Here is a 26,745-nt window from a genome sequence, read left to right as displayed (position 1 = left end):
TAATCTGCAGTATATCACGGAACTGGCAGGGAGAGGCGGGACGGTGAGGTTACAGCAGGTCAACGGGAGGGGACGGAAAGATGGGAGATGGCTGGGGTGAGGAAAGGGTGGAATGAAGGCCCAGGAGAAGGATGATGGAAGGGAGGAGGGTGACGGAAGGGAGCCAGGATGGTCGGTGGATGGGAGGGCGTAGATACGGTAGAAAATGAAAGGATGGATAATGGAAGAATTGGGTGATTCGAGCGGAAAGGGGAATGGAAGGGAGGGAGGAGGAGATTCACGAGGACAAGGGGGAGAGGGGAGATGGGGACGAGGAGACGAGGACAGGAGGAGGAAGAGAAGGACAAGAGGTAAGACGTGTGGGGGGGACTCGAGGAAAAGACGAAGAGGAGGAGAAATAAGAAGAGAAAGAGAAGAAGGAAGAGGAAGATGAAGTCGAGGAGGACAGGAGGACGAGGAGGACGAGAACACGTGAGATAAAATGGAGGAGGAAGAGCAGGATAAGAGGTAAGAAGTGTAGGAATATTAAGAAGAGGAGGAAGACGAAAAAACGGGAACAAAAAATGGAAAAAGGAAGAACACGATAAAAAAGACGAGGAGAAAAAAAAATACCACTATGAAGACGAGAAGGAGGAAGAGAAGGACGAAAAGGAAGCTAAGAAAATGAAGACGAAGCAAACGAAAATAAAAGGGAGAGAGAGAGAGAGAAAAAAAAAAAAGAACAGGAGGGCAAGGAGAAAGAGGAGTAAGACCATTAAGACTGAAAAGACGACGACGATGAGAATGAAATAGGAGGAGGAGGAGGAGGAGGAGGAGGAGGAGGAGGAGGAGGAGGAGGAGGAGGAGGAGGAGGAGGAGAAGCACGACACGGAAACAATAACGCTACGAACAAGACCTGGAAATAGTATACGAGAAAGAGGAAGAGGAGGAGATGGAAGAGGAGGAGGAGGAGGAGGAGGGAGAAAAGACGAAGAGGAAAATCAAATCGAAGTGAAAGATACACTTAAAAACAAGCAACCTTTTCCCTCGTGACAAACAACCCAATAAATTCACCTGCAAATCGGCGTATACGTAGAGTTACCCGTGTTACCTGTGCCTATAAATTCATACGACCTTGAGTTCCCAACCATAAAAGAATAAAAAACGGAATCAGTGTCCAGGGGAGTTCAGTGGGTGACTGTTTTAGATTCCAGAGAGGCCCGAAACTGTGAACTCCGTGTTACCAGGCTCTCTCTCTCTCTCTCTCTCTCTCTCTCTCTCTCTCTCTCTCTCTCTCTCTCTCTCTCTCTCTCTCTCTCTCTCTCTCTCTCTAGCACCTTTATCAGCACAAGATTGCTAATGTTTATGAACGTTTCCAGGAATTTAATTTTGTATGCCCTGATTATCCATTGCGCTTTTCTCGACACAACGCGCAGTAAAGGGCAGTGGCAGTGAGAATAAGGGGGAGTAAGGGGGAGGATGAGGAGGGGAGAGGGTCCGCGGGTGATAGGTGAGGGGACAAGAGGTCAATAAGTCACCAGTGTTCTGAGAAAATTTTGGGGGATTGACCTAAACAGGCGTTCCTTTACCTAACAGTCCCATTTCAGTAAACAAGAGGCAGTGTGAGTTTGATTGATGTTGTGCTGAGGTGTGTGTTTAGTGCGGCGGCTTGGCAATGGAAACTTACTCTCTTACTCTCTTTCTCTCTCTCTCTCTCTCTCTCTCTCTCTCTCTCTCTCTCTCTCTCTCTCTCTCTCTCTCTCTCTCTCTCTCACACACACACACACAGAAACAAAAGCATGAAAGAAAAACAAGCACCGGCACTCACCACAGACCTCGCTAAATGCACACACACACACACACACACACACACACACACACACACACACACACACACACACACACACACACACACACACACACACAGTCATAACTCCAGTCTTGCCTCGGTTTAAGTTAAATTCTTGTCTCGTCAGTTATTATTACCACCTCTACTATCCTTACTACCAGAACAAGGACGTATTCTCAAGTAATTATAGAGAAACCAGTCACATTTCACGTCTGATTTACTAAGACTCTAAAAAATATATGCAAGGTACCCACGAATTTCCTTCCTTCTCTACCTCATCTCCTCAGTTATTATTGCTACTACTATCTCTACCACCAACACAAAGGCGGCGTATACTCACAATTACAAATAAACCAGTCATTTTTTAACACCTCTACTCCTACGACTCCCATAAAAGTCTGCGCGTTACCAAATACCAATTTCTTCCTGACCACCTCAGTTATTATTGCTATTTATATTTCTACCACCAACACAAAGGCGTATACTCACAATTACAAATAAACCAGTCATTTTTTAACACCTCTACTCCTACGACTCCCATAAAAAAAAATCTGCGCATTACCCACACAGCCCTTCCTTCCTGACCACCTCCAGACGGGTCGATGCAACTCCTGGAGCCGTGACCTTTGTGAGTCTGACCTATTGTCACTCAAGAGACTTTTAACGTATATACAAGTACCAACATCCCTTTTCTAAGCGACTGTAGGCCACTCTCACTCCTCAAGACGCTAAGAGCTTCCATTTAAGCTGCTAATTTCGTCACAGCACATAATATTTCACTTCTTCCATTTCGAAAGTCTAAAAAAATAAACAATTTGGATGCTTCTTAAATTCTGGTCCTGAAATATCATAGTTGGGGATGGTAAGTGTTAGGATTTCAGGAGGAGGAGGAGGAGGAGGAGGAGGAGGAGGAGGAGGAGGAGGAGGAGGAGGAGGAGGAGGAGGAGGAGGAGGAGGAGTTGGAGGTTGCTGTACCACTCTAGCTTTGCAAAACTTAATTCCCCAAAATATTTACAGGATGGCGAGCTGTCCTCTGATTGGCTTACGACGTAGAATATTGAGAGCCTTCCACGAAAGAATCCTCGGCGTTTTTTAAGTCCAAGGAACAAAAGGGAAGCGATCCACTCAACCTGTATCAATACCCGGAGAGAAAGAGAGAGAGAGAGAGAGAGAATGAAAAAAAAAATTGTTTCTCTCTTACGTCATTTTTGTCACCCTTGTTACTCTATACCTGCTACCTTTCCTCCTCTCACTTTTTGTTCCTTTTTTTCATTCCTTCTTTCATTCTCTCTTTGGTTCTCAGCGCTTCATATACAATTCTAAACTCAATAAACAAACCCAATTCTCGTACAGAGCAGAATATAATGACACAGATGCAGTATTACTGAGAGACTTCATCCGCATCTGAAGTTACCTCGCGGGAAGCAACCTACACTCCACCTGGGCGTGACAGGAGTGAGGTGAATGACCTGCCAACACGCATTGCAGCATAAGGCGTATTTCTTCCCCTGCTTACCAAACTTACGCATTCCAAGCCCTGCAATTCATCCCTTCCACTGCACCATGCTCGCCACACAAGCAGACGCCTCGAGCACTAAGCTAAGCCAAGGTGTTCACTCGCAACTCCCACGTCGTTTCCGTGTAGTATCGATTGCTGCCAAAAGTTTACCTAAGATGAAGTTTGTCTTTTTTTTATATATAGTTTCGTTGTGTGTTGTCAAAATTTCCGGCCCTCTTACCATTTGTTTTGTGTTGACTGAAGGTTAAAAGTTTAGGCATCAAACGTAATATTTACAAAAAGGGATGGAAGTACAAAATTTAGTCATAATGAAGATAGATTTAATTACACAGTGGAAAAAAACGCATTTAATTACATTTTATTTTATACAATGCATTTACACACACACACACACACACACACACACACACACACACACACACACACACACACACACACACACACACGGGAGAGAGAGAGAGAGAGAGAGAGAGAGAGAGAGAGAGAGAGAGAGAGAGAGAGAGAGAGAGAGAGAGAGAGAGAGAGAGAGAGAGAGAGAGAGAGAGAGAGAGAGAGAGAGAGAGAGGGGGAGAAGGAGGAAGAGAATGAGTGTGTTACTCTTGTGGGTTTGCTTGGAATGAGAGGGAGAAGAAAAAGAGAAAGGAAAGGAAATGTTGCTAAGGAGGTACTTAGAGAGAGAGAGAGAGAGAGAGAGAGAGAGAGAGAGAGAGAGAGAGAGAGAGAGAGAGAGAGAGAGAGAGAGAGAGAGAGAGAGAGAGAGAGAGAGAGAGAGACTACAGAATGCACATGAAAAAACTGGAAACAAGAAAAAACAAAAAACAAATGAACTTACAAATTTAAAAACAAAACAAAAAAAATATTGACCTTAATCTAAAATAAACCAACAAACAAACAAACAAACAAAAACCCTGATATTAAACCTCCAAACTTCCTTTTCTTTTTTTTAATTATTACCACTACACTTCCCTCCCTCAATTCTACTTGTCGTGTGGGGCGAAGCACGTGGGTAGTGAGCGTGGCGCAGTTAGCAGTGGGGAGGCAGTGTTGTGGCGGCGGTAGTGGTGGTGGCGGCGGTAGTGGTGGTGGTGGTGGCGGCGGCGGCGGAGTGAAATGCTCAATGTCTCCAGTAATGTTTGTGTTTTGGAGCAGCGCACACTATGTACTGGCAAAGTGAGGGCATGTTGGTGGTCTTTTGCGAGTTAGCGAGTAGATACAGGCGAGGGAAAAGGTTAATTGTTTTTACTCTATCTATCCACCTATCTGTCTATCTATCGATCTTTCTACCTGTCTATATATCTATTTATCTATCTATATACCTATCTATCTATCTGTCTATCTGTATCTACCTACTTATCAGACTATTTTTTAATCAATAGGAAGGAGAGAGAGAGAGAGAGAGAGAGAGAGAGAGAGAGAGAGAGAGAGAGAGAGAGAGAGAGAGAGAGAGAGAGAGAGAGAGAAACACATATAATATACATACACAAGCAGACAAAGGAAAAGTGCCACCGCCCGCCACCGTGTGTGTATGTGTGTGTGTGTGTGTGTGTGTGTGTGTGTGTGTGTGTGTGTGTGTGTTTAGAAAAGCACCCCCTCTCCATAGAAAATGTGAACCCCGGGGAGTGAATGGCACAGGAAACACGCTAAGAATTCAGACCCGCAGCAGGAAAAAAGAGAAATCCGCCAAAAATAAATAAAAAAAGAAAAGAAAAGAAAGAGGAAAGAAACGAGAGCGAGAACGAGAGCGAGAGAGAGAGAGAGAGAGAGAGAGAGAGAGAGAGAGAGAGAGAGAGAGAGAGAGAGAGAGAGAGAGAGAGAGAGAGAGAGAGAAACAAAACTGCACGAGAGGAAAACAAACAGGTGAGTCTCATTCCTACGTTTCTGGAAAATCGTACCTGCCAAAAATAATTACAATGAAATCAAGTGTTTTGTTACCTGGGGAGGAACTCAGGCTCAGGTGAACACGGAACGGCTCACTCCTACACTACGCTGAAGAAAACAAGGAAGAGAGGTAGTTGAAGAAAACGAGGATAAGACTGATGGGGAAAGACAGGTACACACAAGAAGAGAGACGGATAAATAATTACATATAGGTAACACTGAAGACAATGAAGGTAATTACAGGTAACGAAGAGAAGAATGCTGAAGAAAAACAAGACTACAGGTGAGAAAAGGAAAGGTGAATGCGTAGTAATATAAGACGAACAGGTGAGTAACTACAGGTAACTAACACTGAAGACAAGGAAGGTAAGGCGATTCTAGATAACGAAGAGAACAAAGCTGAAGAAAAACAAGACTACAGGTAAGAAAAGGAAAGGTGAATGCTTAGTAATATAAGACGAACAGGTGATTAACTACAGGTAACTAACACTGAAGACAAGGGAAGGGAAGGCGATTCTAGATAACGAAGAGGACAAAGCTGAAGAAAAACAAGACTACAGGTGAGAAAAGGAAAGGTGAATGCGTAGTAATATAAGACGAACAGGTGAGTAACTACAGGTAACTAACACAAGACAAGGGAAGGGAAGGCGACTCTAGATAACGAAGAAAACAATGCTGAAGAAAAAAACACAACTTCAGGTAAGACAAGGCAAGGTGAATGCGAGATGAAGTAAACAGGTGCTCGAGAACAGGTAACACAAGGTAAAGCAATACAAATGAGCCGAAATAATCTTAGGTAAAACACAAACTTCGCTCTTATCAAAGGAAAGCTCATTAATTCAAGAACATATTGCTAATTAGTCTAGCACGAATATAATTGAGCACGGTTTGATGAGTCTGTAAGCAAAACATTCCTCTTCAGACTGCTACACGTATTTAAGCTAAGTAAAGACAAGAAGCAGATGTAATTAGGCGAAGTAAGTTTAAAAGCAAAATAGTCTTAGAAAAACAAGCACAGACTCTAATAAAGAAGTAAAGTTAGCTCACAAAGTAAAAAAAAATAATGATAATAATAAATAAAACGAGGAAGGTATTCATGAGTTAAAAGAGAAAAAAACATTAAAACCACAACGTAATCAAAACAGAAAAAGTAAAAAAAGAAAGAAATACGTGTTTAGTTACCTCTATCTCAGAAAAGAAAGGAAATATATATAATTAACTACAGCTAACAATAAAAACGAGAGAGAGAGAGAGAGAGAGAGAGAGAGAGAGAGAGAGAGAGAGAGAGAGAGAGAGAGAGAGAGAGAGAGAGAGAGAGAGAGAGAGAGAGAGAGAGAGATGTATAGATAAAACCTCACTCAAAAAATTAGATACATAACTAACAAAAAATAAATAAATAAATAAAGGAAAAACAGCTAGAAAATATCTATGGTTAACTCTCCCTCACTCAAAAGGTCAGAAAGTTGATCCATTTACCGACACAGTCACCGTTGCCCTTGAGTGCGCGGCGCCAGTCCTGCAGGGGCGCGGGAATCTACCTACAAATGAGGCAGTCAGCAGAGCAGGAAGTTTTGCACAAAAGACTGAAGTTACAAGCCTGCCATCTCATTTTCTTTAAGGGGCGATAATCGGAGAGAGAGAGAGAGAGAGAGAGAGAGAGAGAGAGAGAGAGAGAGAGAGAGAGAGAGAGAGAGAGAGAGAGAGAGAGAATCTGCATGGTAAACGAGAATAATAAAAACTAACAGGCGAAAAAAAGAAGACAGGAAAAAGACTATTAAATAAACAGACACATAGGCAGAAACAAACAAACAAACACACACACACACACACACACACACACACACACACAAAACAAAAACAAACACAATTAACACGAACAAACAAGAAAAAAAACTCCCTTGGTAACTCAGAAAAGAAATCGAAAAAAAAAAAAAAGGGAAACCGCAACACAAACAAAGAATAAACAAAAATCTACGCAAAAAAATAAAAGAAAAGAGAAACGTGAAAAAAAAAAGAATTTCAGAAGACAAACAGAAAAGAAGAATGAGATTTCTGTCAGAATTTCATGTCAAGTCACTTCATTTATAATTCAATGGCGGCGTTTTCCTTTTGTATGGCTCGTGTGTGTGTGTGTGTGTGTGTGTGTGTGTGTGTGTGTGTGTGTGTGTGTGTGTGTGTGTGTGTGTGTGTGTGTGTGTGTGTGTGTGTGTGTGTGTGTTTGGCATTCCTGCAACTGTATGGTACTAAATTAAAAAGCAACACCCAACCTTGTTATTAAATGTTTCGTGTCTTTTCAATAGAAATAAACTTTTCCTAGACACTTTTCGTTCTGCATCCACGGCCCTCGCCCCCTCAGCCTCTGTCTTTCATACTTCCCTGTTTGTGCAAAAATCTAGATAAATTTTTGCTAGGCACAACCCATGCTAACACACACACACACACACACACACACACACACACACACAACCCTTTCTTTCCGATATATCCTTCCTGACAAACAAAAGTACTGCTAATGAAAAACAAATACATGTATTAACTCTTTCACTGCCATTCAACACATGGGATATTATTATTTTTGCACTACAGCCGCCTCTGAACACTTTACTAGCTATGTATTGTAAAAACTATTCTTGTAATCTATTTTTTTCTTTCTTGTAGGGACTTGTAAAGGTTTTATACAGTGGTGCTAGTGGTGTGAATTGTTGCTTGTCACAGGGAAAGGGTTAAATACGCCAACTAACAGCCAATCAGTTAACTGGAGAGTGGGACATTCAATAAACTCCATCCAGATAGAGTAGCCAATGAATAAGAAACAGGCATAGCTAAAATTGATAATGACGAAGGAAATGCAATGAATTATATGGGTTAAAAGTAACAGAGTAAAGACTGAGCATGCGCCACTAAGCCTGCTGCAGTTAAAAGCACCACAAAAAAATGACTGAGCATGCGCCACTAAGCCTGCTGCAGTTAAGCTTATATTGTAACCAAAATCTTGAGAAAGAAAAACATGACATTGACCTATTCAGATGTCATAGAGATTTTTAAATAAGTGGGAAAATTGTGTTGAAGAAAAACGTAACATTGGCCTATTCAGATGTCATAGAGATTTTTAAATAAGTGGGAAAATTGCGTTGAAGAAAAACGTAACATTGGCCTATTCAAATGTCAGAGAGATTTTTAAATAAGTGGGAAAATTGTGTTGAAGAAAAACGTAACATTGGCCTATTCAAATGTCAGAGAGATTTTGAAATAAATGAGAAAACTGTGTTCAAGAAAAACGTAATATTAACCTATTCAGATGTCAGAGAGATTTTGAAATATATGAGAAAATTGTGCCAAACCAACTCTACTAAGAAAATAAATTAATAACTTAATATACTTTTTTTTTTACTGGGAATCGACATCTGTCCATCTGAATTCTGCATAAAGTAATTTCTGTAGTTAGCTGTGCATTGGTTTAGGATCGCAGCAACTGTGATTCGCCATGTGTTCCAAGGAATCTGGCACAGTGCACTGGTTTCTGCTACCTGCGCTTATCTAATCCTTGTGTCAAGTTTTCCGACTAGAGAAATCACTTCATGCCAAATTCAGATAAGCAGATGTCGATTCGCAGTGGGAAATTTATAAATATGTCGATTCGAAGCGGAAAAAGTTATCAATATGTCGTTTAGCAGTGAAAAAAGTCATAAATATGTCGATTAGCAGTGAAAAAAGTTATCAATATGTCGATTAGCTGTGAAAAAAGTTATCAATGTCGATTAGCTGTGAAAAAAACTTATCAATATGTCGATTAGCTGTGAAAAAAGTTATCAATGTCGATTAGCTGTGAAAAAAGTTATCAATATGTCGATTAGCAGTGGTTAAAGTTAAATATGTCGATTAGCAGAGAAAAAAATTGTCAATATGTCGATTAGCAGTGAAAAAAGTTATCAATGTCGATTAGCAGTGGTTAAAGTTATAAATATGTCGATTAGCTGTGAAAAAAGTTATCAATATGTCGAGTAGCTGTGAAAAATGTCAATTCGAAGTGAAAAAGTTATAAATATATGTCGATTCGCAGTGAAAAGTTATAAATATATCGATTAGCAGTGAAAAAAGCTACAAATATGTCGATTCGGTGTGCAAAGTTCCAAATACGTCGATAAGCAGTGAAAAATTATAATTACGTCCATTAGCAGTGAAAAAAGTTATAAATATGTCGATTAGCAGTGAAAAAAAGTTATAATTACGTCGATAAGCAATGAAAAAAATTATAAATACGTCGATTATTATAAACATATCGATTAGCAGTGAAAAAAGTTATAAAAAAATGTCGATTCCCAGTTAATGACTTTGAATTTTTATTGTAAACGAAGTGACACCTTTAGTATTTCCTTCATCCAGCTGTGTTACCCTTGGCCAGAGCCTTTCACAAAAAAAAATAAAATAAAAAATAAAAAAAATAATAATAATAAATAAATAAATAAATAAATAAACTGAGAACAAACAACATAGGCTGATCACGTGTGCGACCTCCCATGAAACAAGCTTACAAAAATCCCATTAAATTTACCCTAGTTAAAAAATACATATATATATAAAAAAAAATAATAATAATAATAATGGTATCAAGCGAAGAGCATTTTTCGTGTGGGTTTCTAGTGTGATGGAGTGGCGGTGATGGTGGTGATGATGGTGATGGTGATGGTGGCGGTGATATTTTGCTGCATTAGGTGCTTGATGACAAAAAATTATGAGGATGGGAGACAATTTAGAGCATGAGAGTTAGTGTAGCGGTGAGTGAGTGAGTGTGTGAGAGAGTGATTTAGTAAGTGAAAGGGCGATGTGAAAATAAAGCATAGTATTAATTGCCGCTTTTTTCCCCCTTTCCCTAACGCATACGTAAACACGGGTGGGAAATTTCACAACACAACACACAGACGCGCGAGGGAAACACATCGAAGTACACCACCAACGAATACAGATGGCGCCATATATCGCTAAGCTAAACAATAGACCGTATTTTCACGCGCGTTCACCAGGATTGCATTCACGCCAGACGCCCTCACAAAAAAAAAAAAAATTAGGTGGAAAAAACACACACACACACACACACACACACACACACACACACACACACACACACACACACACACACACACACAGAGAGAGAGAGAGAGAGAGAGAGAGAGAGAGAGAGAGAGAGAGAGAGAGAGAGAGAGAGAGAGAGAGAGAGAGAGAGAGAGAGAGAGAGAGAGAGAGAGAGGGGGGGAAAAGAGGTTCATTCCTATTAATTTTATGCCTTGTTTGGGTTTTCAGGGTTTTTAATAGATTGGAGTAGGTTGTAATAAGCAGTGTAACATCCTCTCTCTCTCTCTCTCTCTCTCTCTCTCTCTCTCTCTCTCTCTCTCTCTCTCTCTCTCTCTCTCTCTCTCTCTACACGTTGCCCCTCGTCTCTGAACGCTGAGCAACTTTTCCCAAAAATGTTGGTTCCAAAACTTTCATTCAAAACGAGCCATTAACTTTCTGAAATTTTGGTCCGCGTCTCCATCATCATCGACATTAAAAAGTTGGTTAATTATATACATAATGAATCCCATCAGACCTCATTTGCATATACACTGTTGCATTAATAAGCCTGGCTATACAAAATTATACAAATCAGAATGTTTATATAATTCTCTCCTCGTTTCTGCTCATCCTGTATTTTCTACTGTATCTTTTTAAGGGAATTCAGCGAGTGTGTTGCTGGTGCCTCAAGCGAGCTCTCCAGTCCGCCAGCCAGTACTGATCTCCCGTGTTCCTTGAGTAAGTGTTTGCTGGTACTGTTTGGCAAGGATAACTCAAGTACCTCAAAACACCACTCCGAGGCTTGTTATCCCCCCCCCTCTCTCTCTCTCTCTCTCTCTCTCTAAAAGACTACCAAAACCACATAACAGCCAGCAACAAGGTAAGTAGGCAGTACCATTATCTTTGAGTTGCATAATAAATCTACGGTAATACAATGTCTAGACTACACATTATTCAGACGATACACTCCCTGAAGAACCTGTAGAAGAACCTGTAGAAGAGCCTGTAGTCGTGTGTGAAGTTCTACCACACGACCATAAAGTTAGCCATATTTTTTTTTTTTTTATCCCTATCTGGTTCTTTTTGGGAATGGCACTGTGAACAGATTTTTTTTTTTCCACTTTTTTTTTTATATTTACTTATTTGCTTTATATCATTTTATACGCATCTATCAGTTTGGGGCCGCCGTGCTTCATTAGGACCGCAAGCGCTATGCGAACTATGGAGTCCTGAGGGTTCGAATCCTGGCCACGGTCCGAGGGTAGGAAAGGCATCTTCTTTGGGTAACGGTTCTCAAATGCCAAATTCTTAAACCCCCATTACGCTAGAGGACATCCTTACTACGTTCTTCAAAAATTACCAGGACGTGGTGAGCGCCCGGGACAGATATATGGGACAGATGTGGGGACCCAGTGCTGGCTGCAAGGACGGCCGAGATGGAGCAGTTTTGAGATGCTTAAAATTTACGTAGCGTAGATAATTTAGGGACGGGTTGGTGACCGTCTTCTGAGGTAATGGCACAGCGAGGACATGGTTGGACGGGGAAAAAGCTACCACGCCCTTACTGTATTGCACCTACACGTCGAGTAAACTTGCTACGGGTAGAAAGGAACGCCCCTGGTGTGATGGGCCGTTAGGTACCGTCCTGGCAGTGATAGACTAAGGAAAACGGACAGAAAATAGGAAAAAAAAAAATATATATATATATACGCATCTACTTGTGTACTCTTTACCTTGTGCCGCTTTTCCAAATGCATAAACACTCGTATCGGTGACTTGCCTGATCATATGCATGGTGAGGCATTAAAAACATCATTAAAAGACTAAAAAAAATTTTAAAACGAGCGCATGTTCGCGCCAAAACGCCTCGCATGACTAGGCTTCCCTCTGGCGGCGTGACGTAAAACCATGTAAGGCTTTTAAACACCACCTTCACCCTAACACACTAAAACCTTCTATGCTTCCATTGGTGGTATACATCATTTAGCACTAACAAAACACAGCCATGAAGGTAAAAAAAAAAAATATATATATATATAAGCGAGAACAATCCAACAATCCCTGAACCTCGAGATGATGGCCGGCGTGTTGGCACTACCCTAGCAGCCAGAAAATATCCTATCAGTAAATGCATTCAACAACTTCTCACACTCACCAACCGTTGTTGTAGCCTCGGTGAAGTCCTGGGCCTGGTAATGAAGACGTGTGGCTCCCCGACACTTCACAAACACGAGCACATTAAGTAAAATACGAACGTTAACATGCCTCCCACCGCCCGCTTTCCTGCCGGCTCTTGAAATGCAGGTTCTCGGCTTCGTAGGCCTCCACAACGGTGGTACACAATCACAATTTTTTTCTTATTTATTTTTCCTCCCTCGCAGCGGTTCCCATACGTGATTGGTTGATGATGGATTACTGTAGCTATTCACTACCACCCAGGCATGAAAAGAAGGCTACATGAGGAAAATTTATTTGAAACAATGTGAATAACGAATTCTCTGATGGGTGGTGGTGTGGGGGGGGGGGGTGATCTAGTTGCCAGATACCGCCACCCAGCACTCCCGTCCACCACTACCGTATTTCCTTTTCAGTTACGAAGGCAATGTTAGATTTATTTGCATTACTGAAGATGTTTTGATGGGTTTCAATACTTGTGCTTCCTTAGTCTACCTCAAATAATCCTCTCCGTGTTCTAATGTTTCCGCGGAGCTGCATCAAGACGAGGCAGAAGGCCGACTGTGTTTTGTTCTTCATTCAAGCCTCGCTTCGTGCCCTCACCAAGTGAATAAGATAGGAATAGTGAATGATTATGCTAAGTTAGTGTGCTCGTAACAGTATATTTATAACATTTAACTTTATGATGATTTCTTTTACCCTACAAACTAGTGAAACTGACTCGTGTAGAATAAAACACACACACACACACACACACACACACACACAGCAACCAGACACGACAAGCTAGTCAAGTCTCCGGTACCGACTGATACAAACCTGACACATGCTCCGATCCTTACCCGCTCTTTAACACACACAAAAAAAAAAAAGAAAGAAAGAAAGAAAAAAAAAAAAAGATTCATAAAAAGAAAAATATTAGTGTGTAAACCTACTCAAAGGCACCGACCGGGCCAACTACGAACCTACAGACCCCAGCGCAGGCTAGCAGGGCCCGTCACACCAAAGCCTGGCCGCCTCCTTCACCTCCAGCAAGGGTAATGAAGAGCCAGACTACCGAAAAGTTGAGTGAAGCTTTATTGAAATATTCTCAGGTAATGTTGAATGTTGGTGGAGTGTATGGGTCCCCGGGGGCTGGCCTGGCTCCCTGGGGTCCCTGGGGGGCTGAAGACGTGCTTGAGAGTGCTGCTCCGCGTCCTGGCTCCCCTCCAAGCCCCTGGCGGTGTGGAGGGCCTCCTGGGGGACTGAGAGAGGCTGAGAGATGAAGGTTCTCGTGTAGTCCTGCGGGTCAGGCGCTGAGTGGACCTGCGAGGCGAGGCGGGAGAGCGTCAGGTTCCGGGGCAGGGTGGCGGAGGGGCCGTGCATGGGGGGAACGGGGCGCGGGGACTCGGGATTACTCTGCAGGTGCGGAATGGTGAGCGAAACGTGTGGAATATTAGAAGGGTTTGCGGTGGGATGTGAGGGTGATGGGTTGTAGGTGATGGTGTGGGGCGGGGGAGGCAGGGCGGTGTGCAGGATGGCGGTCTGCGGGAGGGTGGTGGTGTGGGGCTTGGCGGGGCGGGGGAGAGTGCCGCCCGGGTTGAGGGAGGCGGTGGGGTGAAGCTGGATGTTGGGCATTTCTTGCGTTAAGGCGACAGTGGGGATCTGGAGAGGGTGTTCCGAAGCCCCGTGGGTCTCGGGGTGTGACTGTGACGATGCCAGAAGCGGTTCCGTCCGAGCTTCGGATTCATTCTTCTGGTGAAGGTCGAACCGAACCGATGACGTGGATGAGTCACTCGGGGTGAAGCCGCTGCCCCTCAGACTCACTCTCGACCTCGACGGGGACTCGATCTCCACTGTGGGCGTCGTGATGCCGTCAGCCTCCACCTCCACCACTTGTACGGGCCCGCCGCGCGTGGAGGGGCGTCCGTGGAGGCTGCGTGTGGAGGATCGCCTGGCGGGGGTCACCTGGGTCACCACCACGGGGCCTGACGCGAAGGTGGTCATCATCTCTGCCGGGCGGGATAACCTTGTTCAGAGGCACACCGGGTCACGTGCTCCCCGCCTCACCCTCCATGCTGAACTAACCATTACAAGCTTCATTAAAATCCCTACAAGTACAGCGGCAGTGCCCTGGCCTGCCCTCACTATATGCTAAAGGAAATGGTACCTGAGGCTTCCCATCTCACACAAATCAGACACCCACAGGAGAACAACCATCTACGGGTAAAACATGAAGGCTTAAGAGAAACACAAACACTGACCGCAGGAAGGCGACGTGGCGGCGGAGTGAAAGGAGGCGCTCTGGGGAACCTCGATGAGCGGATCCCCGGACGTCTTCAGGTACTGGTTGCCCTTCCCCGACGAGGAGGACGAGGACGGGGAGGCATGTACCTGGCGAGCTCGGCAGATCACCACGCCCGTCACCACCACCGCCACGCCCACCACCACCCCCACCACGCCCGACACCAGGATGCCGACGGGAGCCCCTACGCCGGCATTTCTCGGGGACTCCGTGGGCTGAGGCGGCACCTCGCCCCCCTTGTTCACTGCTTGAAGGAGGAGGAGAGATGGACGTGAGAGGAGGCGCCTGTGCGAGCCAGACACACACACACACACACACACACACACACACACACACACAGAGGGAGAGAAAGAGAGAGCGAGACATACACATGGTGAAATGCAATTAAAAGATTACTAATGAATAAGAGAAAGAATGGTTGGAATAAAAGAACCCCGTTGAAAAATTGTGTGGAAATATTTGTTTTAGCGAATAACGGACTTGTTCCACGAGCGCGGCGACACGGGCCAAGAGAGGAAAATTGAGATAAAAACAATGGAATGGAAGGGTTCGGGAACGGCCCGGGCAAAATACTGCAGCCTGGCTATTGAAATATTTCTTTTAATCCAAGGTAACTGTAATTTCCTCATGTCCCTCAGTGGCCGGGGCCGAGGCAGGCGGGAATGTGGAAACTTTGCCATAAATCATCAGGAGAAAATACGGAAAAAAAAAAAAGTTGTGTCTGGAAACTTCAGATACAGAACAACAGACTGCAAAGGCGGAGACACTGAAATTATACGTGGCAATTTAATTATTAGCTTTGGTTTTAATCTTCGGGAAATACACACACACACGGCAACATTCTGATACGAGTGTAACAGAAAATGATGACAAAACATTACTCGTCAAGGAAAGTTTTGCCAATGAAAAGCAGGAGGACGAAAAGACAACGTGGCGGTGACCTTCGTGCTTACACTGCACATGCACAATATGCACAAGTTATGTGACTGTCAGCAATATTACATGAATAACGCAATGGAATATCTTTTTCGGAATGCAGAGAGACATCATGTAAATTGTAGTTTCAGTCGGAAATGTTCAGTGAAGTGTGAAAAAATGTAGCTAAAGTGAGACAGCACACACGCGAAGAGCAGCGCCGGGACTCATATCACGCAGGTGTAATAAAAACATTCTTTTCAAAGTAATGGAAAAATATTCTTTTATGAAAATGTACTGTCTCTCTCTCTCTCTCTCTCTCTCTCTCTCTCTCTCTCTCTCTCTCTCTCTCTCTCTCTCTCTCTCTCTCTCTCTCTCTCTGATATTAGATATATTTTATTGACCTCAAAAAATACACACTAAATAAAACATAAAGAATGTAAATCAAGTTATGGTCCATATAGAATTACATCAGCATTTACATTAATGGATAATTTAATAAAACACAACGTGATTAACAAAACTAGCAAAAAAACAATAATAATAAAGCAAGAACACACACACACACACACACACACACACACTCACAGTTAGCAGGCCGCACCCTCTCCGGTGCCACCTGCTCTGCCTTCGGGGTGTGGGTCTTCATGACGAGGGTGAACTGGTGGCCGCGTCCCCGGGCGTGCGAGGCGAACATGGCCAGCACGTAGTCCCGGCCCGGCGCCAGAGAGGTGAGGTTGAAGCGCGGCTCGGTGTTGTTATAAGCAGCCACCACCACCCCGCCCTCGCGCACCTGTGATACAACACCCTTGTGGCTCCCAATACCTGCAAATTTGACTTAAGAACATGCAGAGGTCTTAAAACTAATAGAGGACTTGTCTTAGAACCCGCAGTAGGCTTAGAACCAACAGAAGGGTTGTATTAGAACCCGCAGTAGTCTTAGAACCAATAGAAGGTTTCAATTAGAATCCGCAGCAGTCTTAGAACCAATAGAAGGCTTGTATTAAAACCCGTAGTCTTAGAACCAATAGAAGACTTGTATTAGAACCCATAGTAGTCTTAGAACCAATAGAGGGTTTGTATTAGAACCTGTAGTAGTGTTAGAACCAATGGAACGTTTGTATCAGAACCCGCAGTAGACTTAGAACCGATAGAAGGCCTGTGTTAGAATCCATAGTCTTAGAACCAATAGGAGGGTTGTATTAGAACCCACCATAGTCTTAGAACCAATAGGAGCCTTGTATTAGAACCCGCAGTAGTCTTAGAACCAATAGGAGGCTTGTATCAGAACCCGTTGTCTTAGAACCAATAGAAGACTTGTATTAGAACCCGCAGTAGTCTCAGAACCAATAGGAGGCTTGTATTAGAACCCGTAGTCTTAGAACCAATAGAAAGCCTGTATTAGAACCAACAGTAGTCTTGGAACCAATAGAAAGCCTGTGTTGTAATCCCTCCCAGTCGTCCTGTGACAATTTTTCATGTCAGAGCTTTTAGTGCCTCTCTTCTTCCTAACACCCGTCCCTTTTACTCCAGAAGCCTTAGAAACCTTAGTACCCTTGCTTATATTTCTGTTCTTGTTCATGTGGCCTTTAACGAGCGCATCTGTTGCAATTTATTCATTGGTCATAACTTTCGGCTTTTTTTACAGTCCCTATTATTCCCAGTGGTCTTAGAAGCTCAAGCACCCAGTATCCTTGCCTTAATATCCTTTGTAACCTTTCTTAGCCCTCGTAAAATTCTCTAATCCTTTTTTTCTAAGCCTTTCCTATTTTTAAACGCACGTGTGATAATTTTTTTTTTTTTTCTCACTCTCTCTCACTAGCAAGAACTCTCACCTCAATATGGTAAGTCTCGGGCAGCTGACCCACACTGGCACCTGGCGAGCAAGTCACACCGGCTGAGTCTGTCGTGACGTCATGATAGTAACACCCAATCAGCGTGCTTGGCTGCTCTAAAGGGGGACGAACGGGAACCAATCAGTGCTGGGTTGACAAAAAAATAACAAACCAATGGATTAATACTGGGATTAAAAGTTTCAGCGCTCGCCATCAGGATTTTCTTACCTATTAGCAGGATACTGAAGAGACAAGGATGGTCAGCGGTGCCCACGTCGTTCTCCGCGTGGCACTCCGCCGTCTGCCCTCTGTTCCTGCCGGTGCTGGTGACTGAGATGTTCCTGGCCCGGAGGAACCCGATGGAGCGCAGACCCTCGTCCTCGTGTCTCAGCTTGACTCGAATCTGACAAGGGAGTGTGGCGGGTGTGGCGTTGATGATTGTGCAGGTACTTTTGAAGGTACAGGGAAAATACAGGTAAAGGAGTTGGTAGATACATAGTTAGACAGATAGATAAATAAATAGATAGATAGATAGATAGATAAATAAATAGATAAACTGATAGAAAGACAGATAGATATACAGGTAGACATATGGATGGTCAGAAAGATAGACAACTGTGGATAAGAAGAAAAAAATATGATAATGAAAAGAAAACGGAGACAAAATTAAATAATAGACAGACAGGCGGAAAGGAACGATAACAAAATAAAAGCAACAATAATAAACAAGAAAACAACTACTTATATCATCACTGCTACAACTATCAACATCTCTTACTGTTAATTACTCCTCTCTCTCTCTCTCTCTCTCTCTCTCTCTCTCTCTCTCTCTCTCTCTACCTGACCTTACCTGGCCCACATTCAAGGGCGAGGACGAGGTGCTCTCCCAAGTGTACGAAACGTGAGGTGGAGACGCCCTGACGCGACACTCCATCTCCACAATTTCTCCCACCACTGCCATCACCTCGCGCACTCCCTCCCACTCGCACACGGGGGCGTCTGTCGAGGGGGAGATGGAAGAGGAGGAAAATAAAAAGGAAGACGAAAGAAAAGAAATCCAATTAGCAGGAGGAGCACTTCGTTAGGTGGCCATATGACTTCGTCCTCCGGAGATTTTGTAAACAAATATTTCTGGGGCTTTTTAAAGGGTGTTTCTAATTTCCTAAATGATGCTTCGCCTTTTTTTTTTTTTTTTTTCAGGGTGCCGGGAAGGGAAGACGTGCAGGGGAGAACTTGTCACCCTGTATCTCTCTCTCTCTCTCTCTCTCTCTCTCTCTCTCTCTCTCTCTCTCTCTCTCTCTCTCTCTCTCTCTCTCTGTGTGTGTCTTTCGGATGCACTAATTACACGAATTAAAATCTCAGGTCAACTTGTGTCTTGATTCGTGGAAGTGTTGAAATTTAGCCTGGCCTGGGCTCACTCCGGACGCCGTATTTCCATGCAAGATGAAAAATACTTCCGACAAATCCAAAAATATGCAAGAGGACGTGGCAGGGAAAAGCTTTCTCATTTTTAACCGCATTCATTTACGGAATTTACTATTTAATATGAACGTTAAAACACCACACACACACACACACACACACACACACACACACACACACACACACACACACACACACACAAACACACACACAGAAAAACTGGACAACTTCAAATACAGAGATACGTCAATACAAGTGTAGTTGAGACCCTGTGCACTACAACCACACACACACACACACACACACACACACACACACACACATCCTCTCACAGCCCACGCACTCACTAACACCACTCCATCCCTTTAAATCTACTCCAGTCTTCTCCACTCCTTTCCCCTTCCCCCTCCCTCCCCCCCTCTCTCTCGCACTCCTCTTCTCTTCACGTTCCCCGACTCACACTCTATATGAAGAGCCACGGCGTTGCTCTGACCATCACCCTCAGGATTGGAGGCCACGCAGGTGTAAAGCCCCGCGTCCCGATGAGTAAGATGCAGCAGACGAAGGCTCCTCCCGCCGCCCACCACGTCTGCTCTGTTGAGTGGACGACCCTGCAGGAGAGAGAGGGATCATACTTAGTCACTGGTTTGATATCTTCTTTTTTTTTTTTTTCAGTGCCTTGTATCTTCCTTGACCGAACTGCTTCCATTCCACTGCGCTCTGGCCTGAAGGATGGCTGAGAGAGAGAGAGAGAGAGAGAGAGAGAGAGAGAGAGAGAGAGAGAGAGAGAGAGAGAGAGAGAGAGAGAGAGAATACAATATTACATCATTTTCTGAATTTAAACTCATGCGGAGAGCTGGTTCTTTTTTTTTCTTTCCTTTTTTTTTCTTTTCTCTATCCATCCAGGATATCACCAAATTTCCACACACACACACACACACACACACACACACACACACACACACACACACACGCGCACACACACACACACACGCGTGCATACACATATCAGCAATTTCCTCCAGCTGTCTTCCTTCATCCACCGTTTGTTTTACTCACACAAGTTTGGTCTCGCCACACATGCAAGCAAGTCAAATGTAACACTTCGTAACACTCCATGATAAAAGCGATGCCCTGGACAGCCGCTCCCACCCTGCCCAGCCCTGCAGCCTCGCCTCTCCTGAAGCCACCCAATTCAGGCTTCCTTTCCGGGCTAATGTTTTACGGGAAAGAGGCGTCCGCATAACTCACTGTCCCGTGAAGACCCGCGCGGCATGCTTTGTGTGAAGGGCATGCATTTATTTAACATTTAGATTACACTAGACCGGCGCAGCTGCTACACTCGAGATTACGCTATCCGCCCTCTCCGTTTTATTGCCTCTCCCACTTGCAGTCTTCAGCGGTGCGTTCCGGGTCGCCCCTGTAAAGTTTCCAGCTATTACTTGCCGTGTTTCATATCGCGGCGCGCTGTGAGGGACGAGCGCTGAAGAAAAAGCCCATGGCCCAGAAAGACTCAAGTTCAGGAAGTGGAACAAAACCGCGCCGACATAAATCCCGCGGCCCGAGGTGCAACACGGGAGCTGGGAGCCAACAAGTGCGCAAGACATACAGCTGACAATAAAGTGTAGTGGTGATCCTTTTCTTGGTTTCTTCCCGACGTATATAACCACCTAGTTGTTGTTTTTTATGGAGGCTGGTAAAAATTGTTGGACATAGAATTCTGCTATTTTGAGGCAGCGCTGGGTTCCGGTTGTGGTGTTATTGCGGTGTTATGAGGGAGACGCAGCGCGGTGACGTCACGCCGACCTACCAGACACTGCTATCTTTTAGAATTCTTCCTTTTTACTCATATTTCTAGGCAGAACTTCGCAAACTGGCTTCAATATTGTCAAAATCACAGAAATTGAAGAGCAAGAAGAAGAAAAAAAAATATCAAGAACGAAATCTCTTTATGTACGTGGCGGTACCTGGCAACCGTATGACGTCCGGTGACGACAGCAGTGCCTGGAAGCTAACCGGCAATCTTCTCTAGAAATTCTGTGTTGCCTGATGCTCTGTCGCGTTGTTTTGCACTGCCTGATCAAAGCAGAAAATCACTAACCAATGGCGGACAGAGAAAAACAGGTAGATTGAATGACTGACTACTATTTCACTGCCAAACATTTCTCCCATAACGACTAACAACTTAACAGGCGCTTATATTTGTACCGCATTCTCTTAAGTAGCTTTGTAGCCTAAAGACAAAATTAATCTTTTATTACCATTTCTCTCTGCATCTACGCAAATTGTTTTCCTACAACGTTTTTAGTACTGACACGCCTCTACAGTTTCACAAACATGGCGGTGACACGTGAGAGCCTTCAGTAATGAACGAGTTGTCTAGACTTATTGACGTCATTTGAGTCACCGAGCGTGGGCTGAGTTCTCACTACTCGCTTTGTCCAGGAAGCAGATCCAAGAAATCTATGTGAAAACTGAAAGACATCCTGTACACAACCAACTTGCACGCGCCAGAAAAATTAAGCTGTGTCACCTGCGGGTTTCCCTTCAGCCCGCGCCTTGCTGGAGTCACACTGGCGCTGTGCTCGAGCCTCGGGATGTGAATGTTGCACCGGACACAACACACGTACCGTCGCGCTGGCTGCCACACCTCCCGCACAGCTGCCCGGTGGTAATGTCTCGGTCCAGTGAATTTCATGTCCATAAATCGAATATAAATTTAGTACATGAACTAATGTATTGTTTTACGTCCATCTCACGCACAGCTGCCCCGAGCGTAATATCTCAAACTTCAGAGCATTTAATGTCCATAAATCGTATAGAAATTTAATACATGGACTAATGAACTGCTTTACACCCAAGTTAGGTTCAATTACCCAAGTTGTAACAGAGTAATCAAGACAAGTCAATGCAATCAAGAATTTCATGTTCATTCCATCGAAGAGAAATTAATACATGACTTATGAATGACCTGTTTTACATTCTCCTTACGTACAACTGCCCAAGTACGACATCATCTCAAGTCCAGTGAATCTGATGGCCATAAATCGAATAGAAGCGTGATATGTGGAGTAATGAATCGTTCTGCACACACCTTACGTTCAATTACCCGAGTTGTAATATAATCAGGTCCAAATAGTCAAGAATTTCATGTATATAAAATCAAACTGAAATTAATATGTGGAGTAATGAACTGTTTTACATTCACCTTACGTTCAGTTGGCCAAGTACAGTAATATTTCGTAAAGTCAAGTGAATTTCATGTCCACAACTGCTATTTGCTACATCTTTCCTTAATTAGCAATCACTCTGAGACATTTTTACTTGTTCTACAGCCACCTCCGACCTTTAAACTGGGTAGAATTTGCAAAATCTATTATTTTCAACCTCCTTCTTTCTTGTGGATGCTTGTTAAGACCTCATGCATTACTTCTGGTGCTGTTCATTGTTTCGTATCACAGTGAAAGGGTTTTAATGGACCACAAAACTGCATTACACCCGCATTAAGTACAGTTATCCCAAATACAGTAATATCTCAAAGTACAGTGAATTTCATGCGTACAAATCGAATAGGAATGAGCACGTGGAACAATGAACCAAAGCAAGCGTCGCGCAGACCCAGGAGGAAGAGGGATGTGACAGGCGGCGGCACGAGTAACTGCCAGGTAATGCTGTTTTGGCGTGAAGCATTTAGTAGTCCGTCCCATCAATGCCTTCCCTCTCTGCCTTACGGAACGCCGGTGTTATCACATTACGACACATGCCAATAACGAAGTCCCGTTTTATCAAGGGGAAAACAGATTATAGAGAAGCATCATCAGCGAGAACCACCGCCACCGCCACCGCCACCACCACCACCACCACCACCACCACAGGCTAATGCACTCACATTACACACTACTGAATTTGGACGGGCCGTATTGTTGAATAAAACACATTTACCTCGGATGTAGAGGATTTATGCTCAGGCTATTTGACGGTAGCGAAGGGAGGATAACACCGGGAGGGGTAGGGAGGAGAGGAGAGGAGGCAATGGGGAGGTATAGGAGAGATTGAAGGAAGGGTGAAGAGAAGCTGGTTGAAGGAGGAAAGGGAAGAGAGGCTCAGAGGAGGGGAGAGGGAAGCTGGGGAAGGAGAAAAGGAAAGAAGTTTGGAGGAAGCTGTGGAGAAGCTGGAGGAAGGCTGGGAAGGACTGGAGAAAGGCTAGATGTAGAAGAAAGGGAGAAGACTGGAGGAAACTAAAGAGAAGGTAGAGGAGGCTGGGAAAGACTGGGGAGAGGCTGGACGGGGGTGGAGGAATGGAAAGGAAGCTAAAGAAGGCTGTAGGAGGCTGGAGAAGACTAGTAGAGCTGGAGGAGGTTGAAAGGAGACTGAAATGAAGGAAAAAGACCGAAGGAGGTTGGAAAAAAGTGGAGGGAGGTTGTGGGGAGGCAGGAGGGAGGTGGGGAGGGAAGGGAAGGGAGATGAAGGTGGAAAAAGGGATGAAGTCAGCCCAGAATCTGTCTCACCTGCCCACGGAGTCCCACAGGCAACAGGTGACCAGGGATTTTTACGGGGTTGCCTTTGTGTGTGTGTGTGTGTGTGTGTGTGTGTGTGTGTGTGTGTGTGTGTGTGTGTGTGTGTGTGTGTGTGTGTGTGTGCCTCTTTTTTTCTCTCTACTCCTGCCATTGCATAAAAGCTTCGGTGCAAGGGAGTTTAGGGTATTTTCTTGTCTTTTGTTCTATTTATCTTCTTCCTCTTCGTTTTTCTTTCTTTCTCTCTCTTCCTCTCTCCATATCTCCTGTTTTATGTCAGTTCAATTTCTTTTTTTTTTTACTTTTTTTTTCCCCTTTTAAGCACCTACTTCATTTACCTCAACAAAGTGTTCGTATGGTGATATGTGGAGTTAATCAAAGATCATGAAGGGAAGAAAAGTAAATAAATAAGTGAAAATTGAATGAAAAGAATGTATAAAGTGGGGAGCAAAGATTTTTCGCACCATCAAAAGTCCAAAATTTATGAACACTGGGAAAAATTCAGGGAGCGAAGTCTTGAGTCTGGCAATCAAGGTGAAGCTCTCTCTCTCTCTCTCTCTCTCTCTCTCTCTCTCTCTCTCTCTCTCTCTCTCTCTCTCTCTCTCTCTCTGCCTTTAAATTGTGAGTAAAGTTCAACGGGTTAGAAGTGTGAGAGAAATAGTATGATATTAAAGCAATTTAGAGAGAGAGAGAGAGAGAGAGAGAGAGAGAGAGAGAGAGAGAGAGAGAGAGAGAGAGAGAGAGAGAGAGAGAGAGAGAGAGAGAGAGAGAGAGAGAGAGAGAGAGAGAGAGAGAGAGAGAGAGAGAGAGACGGACAGACAGTTACATAAAAACAGACAAAAACACAGACACAGATAGAAAGACAAATAGAGAGAAGCAAACGAAAAGACAGACATACACACAGAAACAGACAAAGACACACAGACAGACTGACAGACGACTGGGTAGAGAGTAAGTTAACAAAGGCAGAGGGGGAAAAGAGAGAGAGGGAGGATGAAAACTGAAAAAAATAAAGCAACGAGGCAGAAGGAAGAGACGAAAAAGAAAGAAAACTTTACGAAATCGACCACAAGAGAGAGAGAGAGAGAGAGAGAGAGAGAGAGAGAGAGAGAGAGAGAGAGAGAGAGAGAGAGAGACTTTTACGAGGTGTGTGTGTGTGTGTGTGTGTGTAAGCCGCCTGGAAGCCATTAAACAAGTAACCATTTACATCTGGCCTAATAATCCGGAACCGAATCAGTATTAACATCCGAACCAATGAACCGGAATGAAGAGGAACATTAGCAAGATTCACAAAACCCTCCTGAGAGAAAAGGAAGGAAAATCGTGTGTGTTTATACGTGCAAATAAAGACAACCGCATCAGTTAACCGGAAATACAACGTCGACAAGATTCCACAGTCTTAGAAACCGAAAAGGTGAGATTTTTATTTATTTATTTATTTATTATTTTTTTTTATCTAAGAAGTAAAAATGAAGAAAAAAAAAAGGTCCACTCGAGTGCCAGTCTCCAGTGCCAGTCTCCAGTGCCAATTCCCAGTGCCAGTTTCCAGTCTTAGTTTCCTAGTGCCAGTTTCCAGTGCCAGTTTCCAGTCTTAGTTTCCTAGTGCCAGTTTCCAGTGCCAGTTTCCAGTCTTAGTTTCCTAGTGCCAGTTTCCAGTGCCAGTTTCCAGTCTTAGTTTCCTAGTGCCAGTTTCCAGTGCCAGTTTCCAGTGCTAGCTCCCAGTGTCAGTTTCTAGTGCCAGTTTTCAGTGCCAATTCCCAGTGCCAGCTCCCAGTGTCAGTTTCCTAGTACCAGTTTCCAGTGCCAGTTTCCAGTGCCAGCTCCCAGTGCCAGTTTCCAGTCTTAGTTTCCCAGTGCCAGTTTTCAGTGCCAGTTTCCAGTGCCAGTTTCCAGTGCCAGTTTCCAGTGCCAGTTCCCAGTGCCACTTTCCAGTGATGCCAAAAGGGATAATCAAATATTGGAGGATAAGTGTCTTGAAACCTCCCTCCTGAAAGAGTTCAAGTCATAGGAAGGTGGAAATACAGAAGCAGGCAGGCAGTTCCAGAGCTTACCAGAGAAATGAATGAGTGACTGAGAATATTGGTTAAATCTTGCATTAGAGAGGTGGACAGAACAGGGGTGCGAGAAAGTAGGAAGTGTTGTGCAGCGAGGCCGCCGTATTTCCAAAAACCCTGAGAAGACAAGATTAAAAGATAAAATAAAATAAAATTGCTAAAAAGTAAGAGAAAATTCTACCAATGCACAAACAAATGAGAGAGAAAAAAAGAAAACTCAAAACACTAACCAAGAAAATAAATAAATAGATAAATAAATAAATAAAAAGAAAACAGACAAACACACGAATTTAACAAGTAAATCCAAACCGAGCAATACAGCATTTCCAAATCCAAGAAAAAAAAATCAAACAAACAAACAAACAAACAAACAAACAAACAAACAGACACAACACCAGAACTACACAACAAATAAACCACAAAATTACACCAAGACCACGAAAAAAAAAAACAAAGGACTCACATTTAAAACAACCAACACCCACAACACAACAGCAAACCAAACCAAACACTAAAAACAAGATAATACAAAACAAAAACAAAACAAAGATGATACAAACAGACACACGCACACTTATAAACAAATAGACCAAATTCAATAAGCCGGGACTGTAAACACAAAGGAGAGAGGAACGCTGGGTAATGACAGGAGCGAAGATGACCTTTCAGGCAAAGGGTCATAGGGACTATTAATGGGCGCGGCTAGCGACTCTCTCTGGCTCGCCGTGACGTCACAATGGTTGTAATAGCGGCGTCGTTAACAGCACTAGCGAGAATGAGAGGGTGAGAAAGGAAGGGATGAGAAGGAGGCAGAAGGAAGGGAGATGGAAGAAAGAAGGGAAGAAAAGAGAAGAGAAAGGGGGAAGGAAGGAGAAGGAAGAGGAGAGAAAGGGGAGAACGAAGAGAAGCGGAATGAGAGGAGGAAGAAAAAACGGAAGGGAAGAGAAATAAGAGGAAGGGGAAGTGAGAACAGAAGGGGAAATAAAAAAGAAAGGAGAAAGAGAGTAGGGAGAGAAAAGAGAGAGAAGGAAAATCGGAGGAAAGGCGGAGGGGATGGAAGTAGAAGGAAGGGGAAGGTAAGGAGAGAAGGAAGGAAAGGGAGGGAAGAGAAGGAGGTAGAAGATAAGGGGAGAGAGAAGGAGAGAGGAGGAAGAGAAGTAAGGAAGGGAAGGAGAGAGACGAAAAAGACGAAGGAGGGAGGAGAAAAAGAGAGGGAAAGGAGAAAAAACGAGGAGAAGAAAGAGGAAAGGGGGAGGAGAGAGAAGGAAGAGG

The 26,745-nt window shown here is 43.8% G+C and overlaps 2 protein-coding genes across 7 annotated transcripts in view; both read right to left on the bottom strand.

Moving 5' to 3' along the window:
* LOC135113692 (uncharacterized) overlaps positions 1–12,793 on the bottom strand; it is a 260,876-nt gene extending 248,083 nt beyond the window's left edge. For 2 of the 4 annotated variants that reach the window (XR_010274935.1, XM_064029191.1), the window contains exon 1: positions 12,430–12,783. The gene's annotated coding sequence lies outside the window, so the exon portion shown is untranslated. Of the gene's footprint in view, positions 1–12,429 lie in introns of all 4 variants that reach the window. The other 2 variants (XM_064029192.1, XM_064029193.1) reach the window with 1 other exon arrangement.
* A 694-nt stretch (positions 12,794–13,487) lies between these two features.
* The window catches only part of LOC135113685 (hemicentin-2-like), a 125,431-nt gene continuing 112,173 nt past the window's right edge, over positions 13,488–26,745 (bottom strand). For 2 of the 3 annotated variants that reach the window (XM_064029159.1, XM_064029157.1), the window contains 7 exons: positions 19,366–19,516; positions 18,334–18,482; positions 17,712–17,886; positions 17,484–17,599; positions 16,237–16,441; positions 14,693–14,980; positions 13,488–14,440 (listed from right to left, as the gene is read on the bottom strand). In XM_064029159.1, the coding sequence (XP_063885229.1) occupies positions 13,503–14,440; positions 14,693–14,980; positions 16,237–16,441; positions 17,484–17,599; positions 17,712–17,886; positions 18,334–18,482; positions 19,366–19,516 (2,022 nt within the window). In that variant the 3' untranslated portion in view covers positions 13,488–13,502. The remainder of the gene's footprint in view (positions 14,441–14,692; positions 14,981–16,236; positions 16,442–17,483; positions 17,600–17,711; positions 17,887–18,333; positions 18,483–19,365; positions 19,517–26,745) is intronic. The other variant, XM_064029158.1, reaches the window with a different exon arrangement.

The sequence above is a fragment of the Scylla paramamosain genome, chromosome 26, assembly GCF_035594125.1.
Source record: "Scylla paramamosain isolate STU-SP2022 chromosome 26, ASM3559412v1, whole genome shotgun sequence".
Lineage (NCBI taxonomy): Eukaryota > Metazoa > Arthropoda > Malacostraca > Decapoda > Portunidae > Scylla > Scylla paramamosain.
Note: the sequence above shows the minus strand (reverse complement) of the source record. Positions and strands in the feature narration are given on the sequence as shown.